The sequence below is a fragment of the Saccopteryx leptura genome, chromosome 7 (genome assembly GCF_036850995.1).
Source record: "Saccopteryx leptura isolate mSacLep1 chromosome 7, mSacLep1_pri_phased_curated, whole genome shotgun sequence".
NCBI classification, from domain to species: domain Eukaryota; kingdom Metazoa; phylum Chordata; class Mammalia; order Chiroptera; family Emballonuridae; genus Saccopteryx; species Saccopteryx leptura.
This window is the reverse complement of record NC_089509.1, coordinates 43314402-43330457: the sequence shown is the minus strand read 5'-3', so window position 1 is coordinate 43330457 and position 16056 is coordinate 43314402. Positions and strand designations below refer to the sequence as shown.

Here is a 16056-nt window from a genome sequence, read left to right as displayed (position 1 = left end):
TCTTTCCAGATTTACATTTACAATGTGATGGGGTTTAGATTTCAAGACAAACATGACTCTTGGACATGCAAATTAGTGTTGGCCTTATGGCTCAGATTTGAATAAATTAGGTCAGGAGTAAACTAAATGAGCCTGCCAGCAAGTAGCTTTCATAAAGTGATGTGACTACTTGATATTTAATCTTCTCTGCAACTGCTGATTACTGTAATTTCTTTGCATCTCTATCCTCCCTTCCTTCTGATTCTCATCGCATCCATTCCTCCTGCCCTCTCTGACCTCATGAAAATTCGGCCTCTTGGCTGACCTTCCAGTGCTACAAAGTCTGGCTTGCTCATGGGACTTAGTAACTCAAGTCACAAGGACTTGAGAAATCATTTTCCGCCAACTGTTATTCTCGCTGCCTGGAATGCTCTCTTGTTCTCCCCTACACCTTTCACCAGGCTAACACCCACTCATTCCTCATGTGTCCACTTATGTCATTTCCTTCAAAAGGTCTGAATTCATAAAAGGCAACACAGATAGGTTACATTAAATTTCCCCAGACCCAGATTTGACCCATTTTCTGACCCATTCTGATTTCTGTTTAGAGCCAAAATAAGGGAATATATAATGAGAGCTCCCTAGACTCCTGTTCTAACATTCATCTCCCTTTTCATAATTGCTTATCTGTTTGTCTGTGTCTTGTCTATAAAGGCAAGAGCACCATTCACCATTCTCCCCAGGTCCAGCATTATGCTTATTACATCATAGATACTCAATAAAAATTTATTGAATAAGTGAATGCTTCCATAGCGATGTCATAGGCAGACATATGCAAACTACAGTCCATGGCCAAACCCAGACTGTCCTCATAAGTAAAACTGCTTTTGGATCACAGCGACATTCATTCATTTCATATTGTCTATGGCTGCTTCTGAACTGCCATGCCAGGGTTGAGGAGGTGCGATAGAAACCATATGGCGTACAAAGCCTTCAATACCTGACCCTGTACAGAGCACAGCCATATCCTTCTGGGATTTCATGAATTCTAATACTGATCAACATGGGGTTCATTTAGGTGACCCTCCTAGGGACCCAAGGTAGGCTCTGGTGACAGAGCCTTTGTGGGCCAGATACTTTTTAAATAAGTCGATCAAGTGGTTCCTTGAGTTATTCACAATGTCCTAAGAATAAGAAAATGACTGAAAAGGAAGTTGAAAATATGGGCATCAAAACGATGCCATCCTCACATTTAGATGCATTAGAACATCTGTGTCTAATAGTTAAAGTCCTAAAGGAGGCTGGAAGAAGGGCATGCGGAAGGTGCCTTCTCTGACAGAGATTGCCACCATTCACCTTCCCTTTCTGGATGGACATCACAGATGTCCCTTTTTTTTTCTTTTTTTTTTTTTTCCATCTGGGAGAGCCTTGGGTGGAAAAGGCCTAATCTTTTTACATGTGTCTGTTTCTAGTGAGGCACGGCCCAGCTACCTGCAACTCTGTGATATTGGACAAATCACTTCTCTAGTGTTTTGTCTGAGGATTTCTGGATGTTTCTTCTTACTCTAAATATATGTAGTTCTAAGATAAAAATCTCAGCATTTTTTATAATTCTCATTTGGGTCCCATCACTCTGTCATCCAAACGTGTCCAGTGACAATGTTCTGTCTGTATTTGCATTTGGTGACCCAGTAAAGTCATCCCTCACAAAACCTGCTCCTGAAGAAAAGGTTGGGAAAGAATAATTCCTTGTAACTTTAGCTGAGCTCAATATGGAAGCATAGACAAGACCCCGGAGCGGCCGCCTGAGCAGGCCGCAGGCATGAGCCCGCCTTCCCTAAAGGCCCAGCTTGATCCGGCCTGGTGCATTGACAAGGGAGAGACACAGCCAAGATGAGGGCTGTAGTCACCAACATGAGCTAAGAGCCACATTTTCCTAAGAGCTATGAGGTCTGCTTACTTAGCTGACAAATAAGGCAATTAGTGGTAATTATTTACTTTTTACTTGAAAGCACTTATTTCTACACCTCAAAATGTACTGTAAGCCTCAAAACTGACTCTTATCCTCAAAACATATTTCCAAGCCATTCCTCCTCTCTTCCCCTTCCAACCACATGAGTCTGCCTGGGCAACAGGCACTGGCATCTCTCACTCTAGGTTTCTGTGGAGAAAAAACAAAAAAAGGAAAATAAAGAGGAATATTTCCTTAAATTTATTTAAATGTCCTCAAGCCTAGCCTCCTGGCACTTCTTAGCCCATCTGGGTTTCCGCTGGGCTCTGAGTATGTTGGGGTGTTTGGTAGCTACTATCTATGGGACAATCACTGGGACTTACTAGAAATCGGGCACCTTACCTATTCCTCCTGATGTACCAATTCTGATGATGGTCACATCACAGCACTGGGCATGGTGCAGTAATTTGATGAGTTCATGAAGCATGATAGAAATGGAGGGGATCCCCATGCCGTGCTGTTGAAAGAAAAGAGAATCATTATACATCTCGCAAACTGATACACGCACAGGACATATTTTCTTTCTTCATTACAAGTTAACAGCCCTCTGATAAATTTACATAACTATTATGACTTTGCCAAAGCTGAGGAAACCATAAGTCAGCTCTAACTGACGCCTACATGACATGCTGATAGATGTGTCCATCTGTGAGAGGCAGAGAGAGGCATCTCCCTGCCAGTTACACTGAGGCCAGCCCTCGTCAGCAAGAGCGGAAGGTGGCCATGGCACTGTGTCCTGTATGACAGGACAGTGCCATTTTCAACTCCCCGCTGGGATCCTTACAGTGAGTCTTTGAATTAGAGCTTTTTTTCAAGATTGACTTGATTTTGGGAAAATATAAATTTGTCTGCCAGGTAAACCAGTCCCTTCCCACCGTACTAAATGAAATAGTAAATCTGTGTCATTGCTCTCATGCCTTGTTCGTTTGCTGCTCATTCTGTGTGAGCTCTGAAAGGCACAAGAGTAGAGACATGAGTTACATTTTCACCTGAAAGTCTAGAGTAGGTGGGGAATGTTCAGGTGAAATTAAGTTGCTATAGATCATGGCCACAATCCCAGTTTTCCTCAGCATTTGGAACGGTAGCATCAATGTCAACAGAAGAGGGGTCAACACTGGTTAGAAGATTTAGCAACTCCTGGTGGTTACAATATGTTCTAATAACTCACTAAAAAGATCCTCAATGCTGGAAATTGTAGTAGTTGGAGCTGATTCAGAATCAGTGGCTATTTCATTCCTAACGTAGCATCGGAGTCGAATGTGTTCTTCAGTTCTACTCTTGGGCATAAAGACTGTGTGCAGAACAACACCGGGGCATCTTGGCAATTAGGTGATGTCTGCCTCTAATTCTCTCATTAGCAAATCTGGAAACTACATGATCGTGATGTTCTCAGCTGAGCTCCCTCCATCTTACCACCAAGAATATTAAGCTATGAACATTTTGAACCTCTGGAGTTCCCAGTTTTGGTGTCCATTGACTATGTCCTGACTTCCGAATGCACTGTAAGTCTTCTGGCGACATCATTCAAACCTGAATTAATTTGTATGTCCAAGATGAATAAGTGTCGGCTTTGGTACTGACCTGGCACTAATGAGTAAACTCTCTAAATCCCATTTGCTCAAATGTAAATTAGAAGAATGGACCATTATTTGATCCATTAGGTTCATTCTAAATCAGATATTTGATAGGTTTATAATTACCACTTATTAAGTGACATGGTAATAAAAAGACCGGTGGGCATGTGTGTTTCTGCTAAAGTCTCTCTCTCTCTCTCTCTCTCTCTCTCTCTCTCTCTCTCTCTCTCTCACACACACACACACACACACACACACACACACCCCTCAGCTGTTTGAAAGAAAGAATTTTCGAAGATGGGGCCCAAAGTGGAAATCCTCTGTATGCCTACTGAGGCCCATTTCTAATTGGCTAACCTCTGGGCATGATACATAGTCCAGTTCTTTTTTCCTGACAGGACAACAAGATCCATTTAGTGCTATTTTTATATCTTACTCTTAAGTTTTACTGTTTGTTTGTGATAATTTCACATTTTTTTATTAATTTTAATTTGTGTTAACATGGATTCAAGTGTCCCACTGAATATAACACCCTCACCCCCCACCCCTGTGTCCCTATTTACACCCCTTTTGCCCCCTCCCCCTAACTCCCTGCCCCCTTCCCTCTGGGATTTGCTGTCCTGTTATCTGTATCTCTGTGTTATGTATATATAATTTCACTAATCCCTTCACCTTCTCTGATCCCATCCCCTCATCCCCTTCCCTCTGACCCTCTGCTCCCTGTGATCCCACCTCTGATTTCACAATTTTATAGTACTTTTTGTCCTTACCCACTCATTGTGCAAGAAAAAATTACAAACAGTTGTAGTCTAAATGTCAAACGAAAGCTAGTAAGGTAAAATTTGCCTAGACTGCACACTGTTCAATTTCCTTCCAATGTAGATATTCTATAGTTGTTAAATGAACAAATGAATACATGAGTGGATTCTCCCATTTATGCCCAAAGCAACTTTCAGGTATTCCTGACCCAGAGGAGAGATCAACTGAGCTGCCCTGTTGACATTGTATAATGTTCCCTCTTTACTCCAGGCTTCCAATCATGATCATCCTTTCTTCCTTCACCGAGTACTTAAAGTAATCAGTGTCTCTTCCCTGGTGCAGGGGTCACATACAGTTCAGCTCCTTAGAGTTATCATAGCTCTGCAGAGGACTCTTTCTTGTTCACTAGCATGCCTGGCTCTGTCCTTTATGAGGACTGCGGCATCCAGATATGTGACAGACCAGACCTGTTGTTTCATAAGACAGCCCTGTGGCAGAGGCAAACTTAGAAAGGCAAGCTCAGTGCACACACATATCCACTCTCCTCTGTGCATGCTCCCCTGAATCCAAGGGGGAAATGGTCTAGGTGTTCCCTGAAATTGCATATTATTCCACTTTCATTTTGTCTTAGGACACTGTGTATGTCCATAGCCGCTAACATATTCTAAATACAGCAGAGCAATTCACAAGAAAGCTCTGTGAAAATGCATTACCAGCTTTTCAATGAGCTTATTATAGCATTAAAGGCAGCCATTGGCAATCTTGAAAATTGGCCCCTGTATACTTAAAGCTCAACATTCCAAAGCTAGAAAAGGGACAGGGGAGAGAAAATTACTGGTGGCTTAATGAGTTACAAACTAAAGAAAGGAAGTGTGTGCTTTGAGGGTTTTCTAGTTTTCTTCCCTAACTTAGGTAGCTACTGTAAGTGGTAACTAATATACTAAAGTGACACTCATTGCTATGTTCTGCCCCTGGGCTTTTTCCAACAATGAATGCCACACTTAGAAACTTAATTTAATTGTGTGAGAAGGCAAAACAGAGGGGGAAAATACTCCTGTATTCAGAACCCACCTTTCTCTGGGAGCGTGTGATAGCTAGTGGGAGAGTGATTACTGAGTACTTACACTGATGGAGAGCACAGGACCAATTTTGTACATGCAATATCTGTCTGTCCCAGCACAGATGTCCTTTATGTCTTCACTTTCCTCCAATCTGAGCTCCTTCTGCATAAACTGTGCAAACGCTTTCATTCTGTTGGGGCTCCCACCAACACAGACAAACTGTTAGTGAAAACAATTACCAGCATTAACGACTGGGATAAGAACCAAGGGTCAGCTTTCAAATTTAATGTTTTTCTTTTATTTGTCAGAAATTTACTTAAGAGTATGTGTAGATGTTATAGTTTAGGTTCATGAGTTAACTAATTTGCATCATTAACCTGTAAATAAGGCCACCAGACCCAAAGTTTGAGGTACTTAATTAGTAAAGACAAAGATCATCACAAGACCAAAGTCAGAGTTGCTTTTGTTCAAGTTGGAGTTTCCTGGTGTTTTAGTTTGCAGGGAGCATCAGCCAGGTCCTAAGGTGCTATCAGTAGCCTATTGCTGGACATCAGCAGGCTGCATGCTAAGTGTGTAAATACCGAGCAGATTGGAATGTAAGTAACTGAGACCAAGGGGAGAACTATGAGGCTTAGGAATGTTTTTTTTATTCCACATCCCCAATCATAAGTTTTTATTGTAAAATGTGCTGTTAACTTAAAGCTTTAAAAAGATAATCACATCAAAAAATTCCCAACTTTTCATTCAGAAGAATTTCACATGGAGCAGGCTTTATTGTGGACTGAAAATCTCGCTAGGGTTATTATTTCATCAACTCCAATAATTAAAAAAAAAATTTTTCCCCATTGATTTAAGAGAGAGAGTGAGTGAGTGAGAGAAAGAGAGAAGGCATCAAATCATTGTTCTACTTAGTTCTTCCATTTAGTTGTGCACTCATTGGTTGCTTCTTGTATTTGCCCTGACCCAGAATCAAGCCCATCACCACCGCACAAGAGGATGACTCTCCATCCATTTAGCCACCCAGCCAGGGCCAGTTTTGTTTTTATTCTATTCACATTTTGGCATTTCTATAGTTACAATAGGTGCCTGACCAGGTGGTGTCACAGTGGATAGAGCATCAACCTGAGATGTTAAGGACCCAGGTTCAAAATCCTGAGGTCACTGGCTTGAGTGTGGGCTCACCAGTTTGAGCACGGCATTGCCAGCTTGAGTGTGGGATCATAGACATGACCCCCTGGTCACTGGCTTGAAAACCAAGGTCACTGGCTTGAGCCCAAGGTTGCTGGCTTGAACAAGGGTTCACTAGCTCAGTTAGAGTCCCCGGTCAAGACACATATAAGAAAGCAATCAATGAACAACTAACGTGCCACAACTACAAGTTGATGCTTCTTATCTCTCTCCCTCCCTGTCTGTCTCTCCTTTTTCTCTCTTAAAAATAAAAAGTTAAAAAATTAAAATTGCAATGGGTATTGCATTCAATAGTGTTAAATCTAATAAAACATGGTTATAAAATTGGGAATTGCTTGCACAATAGCCTATTAGGGGCACATTAGCCCCAGGGATGGAAGAGGTGGATGTCAGAGAGGATTGGGGTGACCTAACAGCAGCAGGGATGAGCATACAGCTGGTGAGAGCAGGTGTATGGGGAGGATGAGCAGCAACGGAGGTCAGAGACCTGAGGAAGGCGCCTGGTGCTAAGCCCTAGGGAATCGAAGGTAAGCGGTGAGGTGCACAGAATCCGAAGTAGCTGAGTCAGAGCTAAGGCAACACAGTGATTAAGGCCTGCCCTTCGCCCCAAGTCTGGCTTTGCACCTCAACCCCATCGCTGATTAAGCAACTTGCTTAGTGTTACATATGTCACCTCTTTGTGCCTCAGATTGTCATCTCCGAAGTAGAAAAGCATAACACCCTTTGGTTTTGTAAGGATCACATGGGATTGACTACGGCAGGGGACACTGCACAGAACCAGGCACCTACTAAGTGTTCAGCAAGTGGTACTGCTATTTGTCATATCATGTAGCAGTTTCCTGGCCCTGCTTTTGAGCTTGCTGATCATTTCTGTATTGCAGAATTTAGTACAAAGGAAGCTGGTTCAAATCCAGTAGGAAAAAGGCCGTTGGTGATGCTGACCGAGGTGGGCAGCATTGGGCGGAGGATCAGAAGGCTGGCTGGTGAGGACCCTCATAGGGAGAAAGCACGTGTCTAAGGAAATACCTGACTGGGTTGTAGAGTAGGCATCCTCCTTCACAAAAGATTTCCTGTGACTACTGGGTGGTCTGATTACATGATGCATTCTGTTTCCAGTTAGCAGTAATTCCTATGGACACTCATGTTCAATTATGGTATGTAATTATCCTTTTATCGAGTCCCTCTGCTTCCCTTCTATGAACCTCATTATTGTCTTTTCTGCGGCTTCTGATGAGTTTCCCTGAGGCGGCTTAACATTGCTAGTGAACTGCAGTGGAAGTCAGCCATACAGGCCGAGTAACAGAGGTGAAGACCATGGTCTAAGTTTTTAAATTACTATTGATTACTTATTAAATTTTTCCCTCTGTTGGTATGGACAATTAAGATTTAGTTCAAGGTCTTAGTACAAAAAAGTTTTTTTTGTTTGTTTGTTTTTTGTTTGGTTGGCTTTTGTTACAAAATACAGTAGTTTGAAAATAACCTCATTTTGTGGTGCTAGTGAATGTAAATTACAACTGTTCAGATTGACCATAAAACCAAAACAGATGTTAGAATAGCTTACAGTTTGAATTCCTCTTTGAACTCTAGATATTGCTATAATCAATGGAATTTCTGAATGTTTCTAGTGACATAAAGATGATAAGTATGGACAGAAGCATTTTCATTCTTGAAAACTTGCTTCTAAATCAGACTTACTAAATATCACCTCTAGACACAATTTTAAATCTGGCTGCCTTAATGAGAAGTAAAATACGGCTGAGGACCACCAACCAACACTAACCTTAAAGGATACTTACTGTGATTTATGTCTCAAACCAAACTATTGTTTGTCCTGGTTTTATCAAAAAAGATAAAAGTGCATTGGGAAGGAGTATGAAGCATTAAAAAATGTGTTAAGAACTTTGCTGTAGACAGCCAAAGTGAACTCACTTTCAAATATGCTTTCTGTCTTAAAAGAATTACATTTGCCATGTTGTATTAAACTGGTCCTATTGCAGTTTATGTAGGTTGTATGTTTACAAAGGAGTATAAACACTTATAAAATGCATATTATAGAGTATTATAAGGTAATGTTTTTTCATGTTATTTGAAGTTTCTAGGGAGAGATTGCAGGGTATCAGTATCTTATAAAAGACATATTTGGACGTTGTTTGTGAGTAGACTTTCTAACACTCATCCATTATATTTTTTAATTGCCTGATTCATTCAGGTCAGTATGACAAAGTCTGATTAGCTGTTCACCAAAGCTGTTTCTCCTTCTTTCTGAGCACACAGCTAAACTCACCTTCCCAGCCTCCTGTCCAATTAGATCAGGCCATATCCCTGAGTTCCAGCCACTAGGCTGTGAGCGGAAGTGATGGGTGCCACTTCCAGTCCTAGCCCATAGAAATTTCCTATCGGTGATGTAGAGATGCTTTTCTTCTGTCTGCTGGATGGGTGTTGACACTCAGGAAAACTTTGCAAGCCACTCTTTTTTTTTTGTATTTTTCTGAAGTTAGAAGTGGGAAGGCAGTCAGACAGACTCCCGCATACACCCGACCAGGATCCACCCAGCATGCCCACCAAGAGGCGATGCTCTGCCCATCTGGGGCATTGCTCTGTTTTGGCCGGAGCCATTCTAGCACCTGAGGCAGAGGCCATGGAGCCATGGCCTGGGCCAACTTTGTTCCAATAGAGCCTTGGCAAGCCACTCTTCCAAGGTGACAGAGGACCCAAATGGAAGGAGCCTGGGCCTCTGAATCACCAGTATAAGGAAAGCCACCCATCAAGTGGAAACACCCATTTTGTACTCAATGTAAATAAAAAATAGCTTACATTGTGCTAAGCTACTAATAGTTTGTAGCAGTACTTGCTAGCAAAAACTTAAAAAATGTAGTAAGAAAATAGGAATAATTTTCCAAATCTTTAAGGTTTAAATTTTACACACCCAGAGTTCTCCTTTCCTGGGAAGATAATAGCGAGGATCATCTCTGTGAAGACAAGGCTGAGTTTTCAGGGACTAATGGATTCTGCCTTCTCTTCTCTGCTAAGACTGCGGCCCTGGGATTGAAGGGAATCAAGAAATTGAACCAAGCTTGCTCTCATTCAAAGATAAGAATGTGGTTGAAAACAGGGCAAGTTTCTGAGAAAACATCTTTAAATATAAATCAGACTTTATCTGCTGCCTCTAAAAGAATCCTGATATAGGTTAAATAGTCAGTTCTGATTATTTGGAACTACATAATTTACCTCCCAATCTACACACACAAACCAGAGCATGCCTTTTTTTTTTTTAAGCAAGAGACAGAAAGACACAGAGAGAGAGGGATGGACAGGGACAGAAAAATAGGAAAGGAGAGAGATGAGAAGCATCAACTTATAGTTGTGGCACCCTAGTTGTTTACTGATTGCTTCTCACATCAGTGCCTTGATCAGGGGGCTCCAGCTGAGCCAGTTACCTTGGGCTCAAGCCAGCGAGCATGGGGTAATGTCTATGATCCCCCTCTCAAGCCAGTGACCTTGGGGTTTCAAACCTGGGTCTTCTGCATCCCAGGCTGATGCTCTATCCCAGGGGTCCCCAAACTATGACCCGTGGGCCGCATGCGGCCCCTGAGGCCATTTATCCAGCCCCCGTTGCACTTCCAGAAGGGGCACCTCTTTCATTGGTGGTCAGTGAGAGGACCTGGAGTACTGTATGTGGCAGCCCCGCAAAGCGCGGCGTTGCTCACATACAGTACTACTTCTGGTGATGCGGGAAGCACGCATCAGGGCTCCAGAAGCATGTCATGTCACTTGTTACAGCTAGCAGTGACAAATATGGAACCGGACATTGACCATCTCATTAGCCAAAAGCAGGCCCATAGTTCCCATTGAAATACTGGTCAGTTTGTTGATTTAAATTTACTTGTTCTTTATTTTAAATATTGTATTTGTTCCCATTTTGTTTTTTTACTTTAAAATAAGGTATGTGCAGTGTGCATAGGGATTTGTTCATAGTTTTTTTTATAGTCTGGCCCTCCAACGGTCTGAGGGACAGTGAACTGGCCCCCTGTGTAAAGAGTTTGGGGACCCCTGCTCTATCCACTGCACCACTGCCTGGTCAAGCCAGAGCATGCCTTTTTATTCAAAAGAGGGTTTATGGAGAGGTTCATACCAGGTGGATAGTGAGTTTATAAGGTTGGATAGTGATTATGACAAAGTGTAAAAATAAGTGCTGATGAAAATCTAGTCAGGTGGTAAGGTAAAGGCCTGATTCCTGGGATTGCAACAAAGACGAAGCAACTCTACGTGTGTGTGTGTGTGTGTGTGTGTGTGTGTGTGAGAGAGAGAGAGAGAGAGAGAGAAATAAGTGTAAGTTCCATTATTTTCACATTTAAAACAAAGCTCTCTATTCCAATGATTTCCCTAACACTAACAAAGTACCAAAATGCAGTGCTTTTTTCCCTTCAAATAGAGAAGAGCCATTATATTTTTCATCAGAGAAACCCTATGGTTTAATCCCAGCTCTTTCACTTATCAGCTGTTATGCCTTTACAGATCTAGATAGATAAATGATAGATATAGATATAGGTACAGATATATAGACATAGTACTATAAAATATTTATAACATACATAAAAATATATATGTTAGAATACTACATATAAGTTTAAGCCTTAGTTTCCTCATCTGTACAATGGGGATAATAACAACTACCTTAGTTGTTATGGGGTTCAAATGAGATACATACACATATGCCTGATGCAGAGTCTGATCATAGAAAGCACTCCATAAATGGTAGAGGAGAGACAGACACCTACATATGTAGATAATAGAAAATGTTCGGTTAAAAACAGATCCTGGGTCTTTCTAGTTTATTAATTAGATGTGTACCTTAGTTTATTAGTTATGATGAGTCTTTTAATTACTTGGAATTATCCCATGTCCTGGAAACATGATTGTGAGGCATGGATCTCAAATCTAACATTTAAATTCAGGTAAAGTCTGGTTATTAAGTACAAAGATAGCCCTTGTCAATGACTCTTGGAGCATGAACATCAGAAACATCGGTAGGGAGAGAGGTTATATTGAGAAGATGAAGATTATATGGAGAGAGGCCTCTAAAAGGCAAAGAGTAGCAGACTGCAGGGGGGTGGGGAAAGGGGCAGGTCGTGTCAGCTCAGTCCACACCCTCAGAGAGACGGGAGGAGGAAGCAATTTAGCTCCCACTGTTAACTATCACAGATTTATTTCTTCTCTTTACCCTTCCCTTCCTTCCTTCCTTTCGTCTTCTCATCTTGATTTTCTTTCTCTTTCTTTCTTTCTTTCTTTCTTTCTTTCTTTCTTTCTTTCTTTCTTTCTTTCTTTCTTTCTTTCTTTCTTTCTTTCTTTCTTTCTTTCTTTTTCTTTTACTTCCTTTCTTTCTCTCTCCCTCTCTCCCTTCCTTCCTTCCTTCCTTCCTTCCTTCCTTCTTTTCTTTTTCCAACTTTTTCTTGTATTCTTCCTTCTCTTCTTTCTCCCCTTTCTTCAATGCCCCCTCCCAGTTAATGTACAATACTATTTTCAGTTACTATAATTCAATGAATCCACTAAGTGCAATGAGTGAGAATCTTACAAAAGCATGGTCACAGCTCTGCCACTGTACGTTGTACCTTGTTACCTTCCTTTGACTTTTCTGAACTCACTCTCCTTGTTTTACGAGGAAATAAGTAATTATCTGCTAACCCCACCTACAAGGACTAATGTAAAGGTGAAGTGAGACAGTGAAAGCTTTTTTGCTTGTTTGTTCTGTAATTACTAAAGAAGTGAATAAAAGATGAAAACTGCATGATTCTCTGCTGGTGGGACTATGAATAGGTTATAGGTCTTTTGGAGAACAATAATTCTTTAAAAAGATTATTCCCTTTGAACTTTTCTGTGAATCATCCTAAGCAAATAAATTTAAGTGTAAAAAAAATCTTCAGGCCCAAAAATATCTACTTCAGTGGTGTTTATAACAAAAAATACTTTTACGTAAAAGTCCAAAGTAGACTATATAATGGGTAGGACAGCCACTTGACATTCATAAACAATGTGTTTCAAAGAAAATGTTGTAATATTGGAGAAATGTTAATGACAAAAACTTAAGAGAAAAAGTCACGATGCAAAGTAATTTCAATTGTTTTAAAATATATTTATTAAAAAGGATTAAAAGAAAAGAAAATAGGTTGATGTCTATGTTGAGATGATAAATACATCTTACAAGTGGTTTGTAAGATGTATTTTTTTAAATTATGAGTTCTTTTTACATTCTCCTAATTTTAAATAATGATCAAGAGCTAAAGAAATACAATTGTCATAAATAATTTTCTCATATTTCTTATAAAATAAGAAAAATCTTAATAACATGAAATATTGAATAATGATTATTTTTAAGATAACATTGTAATTTGGTTGAGCTATGCTATAATTTAATAAAATATGAATTAGAGAAGTTCAGCTATAAATGTAGATGTTAAACAGTGAACTGTATCCTAATAAATTCTTAGCACTCAGCAGTATTGTCAATAAAATTATATTTATTTCCAGGAACCAGAGTAGCCAAATAATCATGTTCCTATTAAATGTAGTTTGGGAACCTTTATGTCTTGCTGAAGTGAAAATAATTGTTCAAGATATACATGTCCTAAATTGTTTCAGAGAATGAAAATGCCTTAGGTTCCTAGTGGGACCTCTGACATTTTGCTAGCTGAATGGGTAAGGTTTATGTTGGGAAACTAAGAAAAAATATCAGTAGAGAAAACACAATTGTTTTTCCTAAGGTTAGAAATACCTTTACCTTCACATCCCCAAACATTGCTGGTAGGTTGTGTGTTTTCGTTCCTAAGTCCAAGTGATAGAGAACGTCTTCATCCATAGAATCCAGGTAAGGGTTTTTAACATGAACAAATCTTTTTCTGGAAAAAGCAATATGAAAAAGATGTAAGAAACTTAGGGAGAAAGTTAACAAAAGAGAAAAGATATCAGTCTACACCTATGATAACCAGTAGCACAAATATTGGACACAAACCTTCATTTAGGATTAAATGATTTGTGAAAAAGCATGTGATATTATAATAAAAGCAACACCAATAATAATAATAATTGGAACTATCTGACTTTGCTCTATGTTCCTTCCGTTTCCCAGTAAATACCTTGAAACATCTTAACAAGACTAATAATGGCTAATATTTTCTGTGCACACAGATATAGGCTTAAACATGAAAATTGCACACTGCTATAAAAACTATGTATAATAAATCTGTTACCTTGTATTTAATCCCATAACCATTCTATTAGGTAAGCAATACTAACTAATCTAATTTACAAATGAAGGGGCCAAGACTTACAGAAGTTGAGAAACATAAGCAAGATTTTAAAGTTAGTAGATTACAGAACAGTCTTTTCTATGCAGTTCCGTCTGTTTCTCATGGAGGACCCATTTCTGTCTTTGCATGGGAGACTATGTAACAGAAACTAATCTGTAGTTACATTGCCCGGGTTACACTACAAGTTTAGCCACATTACACACACGCATACACACATACATGTATGTGTATACAGACATACTAATCATGCAACCTTGAGTAAGCTATTTTTATTTTTGTGTTTTGAAAGTTTCTTCATCTCTAACATATGTATAGTGAAAATAATAAATGCTTTGCAAGATTGCCCTGAGACCTCTCTGAGCCTGGCTGGGCTGCTATCCTTCCTCTTTTTCAGTAAAATAATGCAAGATAGTGATCTGACTGGTGCTGTGGGAGTGACCTTAATTCAATCTAATTCACATTATGATGCATATCATCTACAGCCTTTGGTATTACAGTAGTGATTCTATACTACTTTCACTATTAGTGATAAATCATCTACCTCATACCACAGTGGTCAGGCCATCTTTGCCAAGAACTATCTGACTTTGCTCTATGTTCCTTCCGTTTCCCAGTAAATACCTTGAAACATCTTAACAAGACTAACGTTTTTCCATTTTTCCAGAGATCGTCAACCATTAAAAAATAGTTTAAAAACACTGGTGTCTAGGTCTAGGCCTTTAGACTGAAAATATTTTTTAAATCTTCTGAGATGATCTGATGTGCAACTGAAGTTGACAACCCTTCTTTAGGCCTTTGTTCTAGAAACATCCTTCCCCTGTCCCTCCATTGTTCACATATCAGAATCCCACTAATTTTTTAAGGTCAAATTCAAATATCACTTCCTCCAGGAAGGCTTTTCCAAGCATCTTCCCTCCCCAGTCAGTATAAATTCCCACTCCCACTGTGCTCCTAAAATATTTCTTTCACACTAAGGCTGATAGATAGCATTTCACGTGTTAATTTTCTGTCTCTTCAGAAAAGTTGTGAATTTCCTCATGCAAGCCTTCTCATATATCTTTTTCTAATCCCCAAGTCTTAACAAATTTTATTTGTTGAATTAAATTTAACTGTTCAGGAAGTGGAACAGGATACTATTAATGTTCTCCTCAAAAACATGTAGGGTAACAGATTCTTAATTAGTTTGTGGATCATAGCTGGTTTCAAAAATAAAGCTTTCCGTGATGTTAGTACACTTTACTTCTTCAGAACAAGTCTTACCGCCTCAAAGCAAAGGGACACCTTCTCTCTTCTCCTGGCAAAAGGCAAGAGGACACTTACCAGTAACCCTTGTCAAAAAAAGGTGTGGTCAATAAACCAGCAGTATTGCCATAGAAACTTATTAGAAATACAAATTTTCAGGCCCCTTGCTAGATCTACTGAACCTAAATCTGACTTTTAACCAACACTTATGTAATTTCTGTGCACATTCAAGTTTATGAAACATTACCATCTACTTTCTCTTCCAACTTCTCTTACACTTTCTGTTGGACTTTGCCAAACTGCTCTCCATCTCTGGAAATTTGCCTTCGGATTCCCAACTGAATCCATACATCCCTACTCTAGGAAAGAGTGTCCTTCATCTGCTCCAGGGATTCTAAACTCTCACTCCGTGTCAGAATCACATGGGGTGTTTAAAAAAGTCCTGGGCCCTGAACTCCACACCTAGAAATCCCGATTCAGATTGTCAAGGAGGTATGGGCCTTGGTATTTTTAAAATCACTGATGGACTCCAAATATCCTATCTCCAAAAAGAAATTCTCAAATCATTAACTATATTCTCTTGTATTAATTATAATTCTCCTGTGACTTCATTAGGTGATAGTCTTTAGTATTCCTTGATGGGCTGTTTCAATAGCTAATGATCACTTGGTCAGAAAATTTGATGGCGGAGGGCATATCTGTGGCAGATTTGTGTCCCTTTGGGCTCAACAAAAGCACTTCTAAGATGATCACTCTATCACTTACCTAAAGAAAAGCTAGTTTGAGGCTTTATGCCAAATTGAACCCAGTATGAACCTGGCAATTGCAATACTTCAATCTTTTCAAAACATAATTTTTACTAAATAGACTGCATGCACTGTTTCTTCCTCAACCTTGTTTTGCATTTTCTTTCCTTTTTCTAGAATGTGGGCCAGAGG

At 39.7% G+C, this 16056-nt stretch overlaps 1 protein-coding gene across 3 annotated transcripts in view; it reads right to left on the bottom strand.

The window, feature by feature from the left end:
• Positions 1-16056, bottom strand: part of UPP2 (uridine phosphorylase 2) — a 34202-nt gene that overhangs the window by 16840 nt on the left and 1306 nt on the right. For 2 of the 3 annotated variants that reach the window (XM_066345970.1, XM_066345969.1), the window contains 3 exons: positions 13348-13465; positions 5448-5603; positions 2333-2447 (listed from right to left, as the gene is read on the bottom strand). In XM_066345970.1, the coding sequence (XP_066202067.1) occupies positions 2333-2447; positions 5448-5603; positions 13348-13465 (389 nt within the window). The remainder of the gene's footprint in view (positions 1-2332; positions 2448-5447; positions 5604-13347; positions 13466-16056) is intronic. The other variant, XM_066345971.1, reaches the window with a different exon arrangement.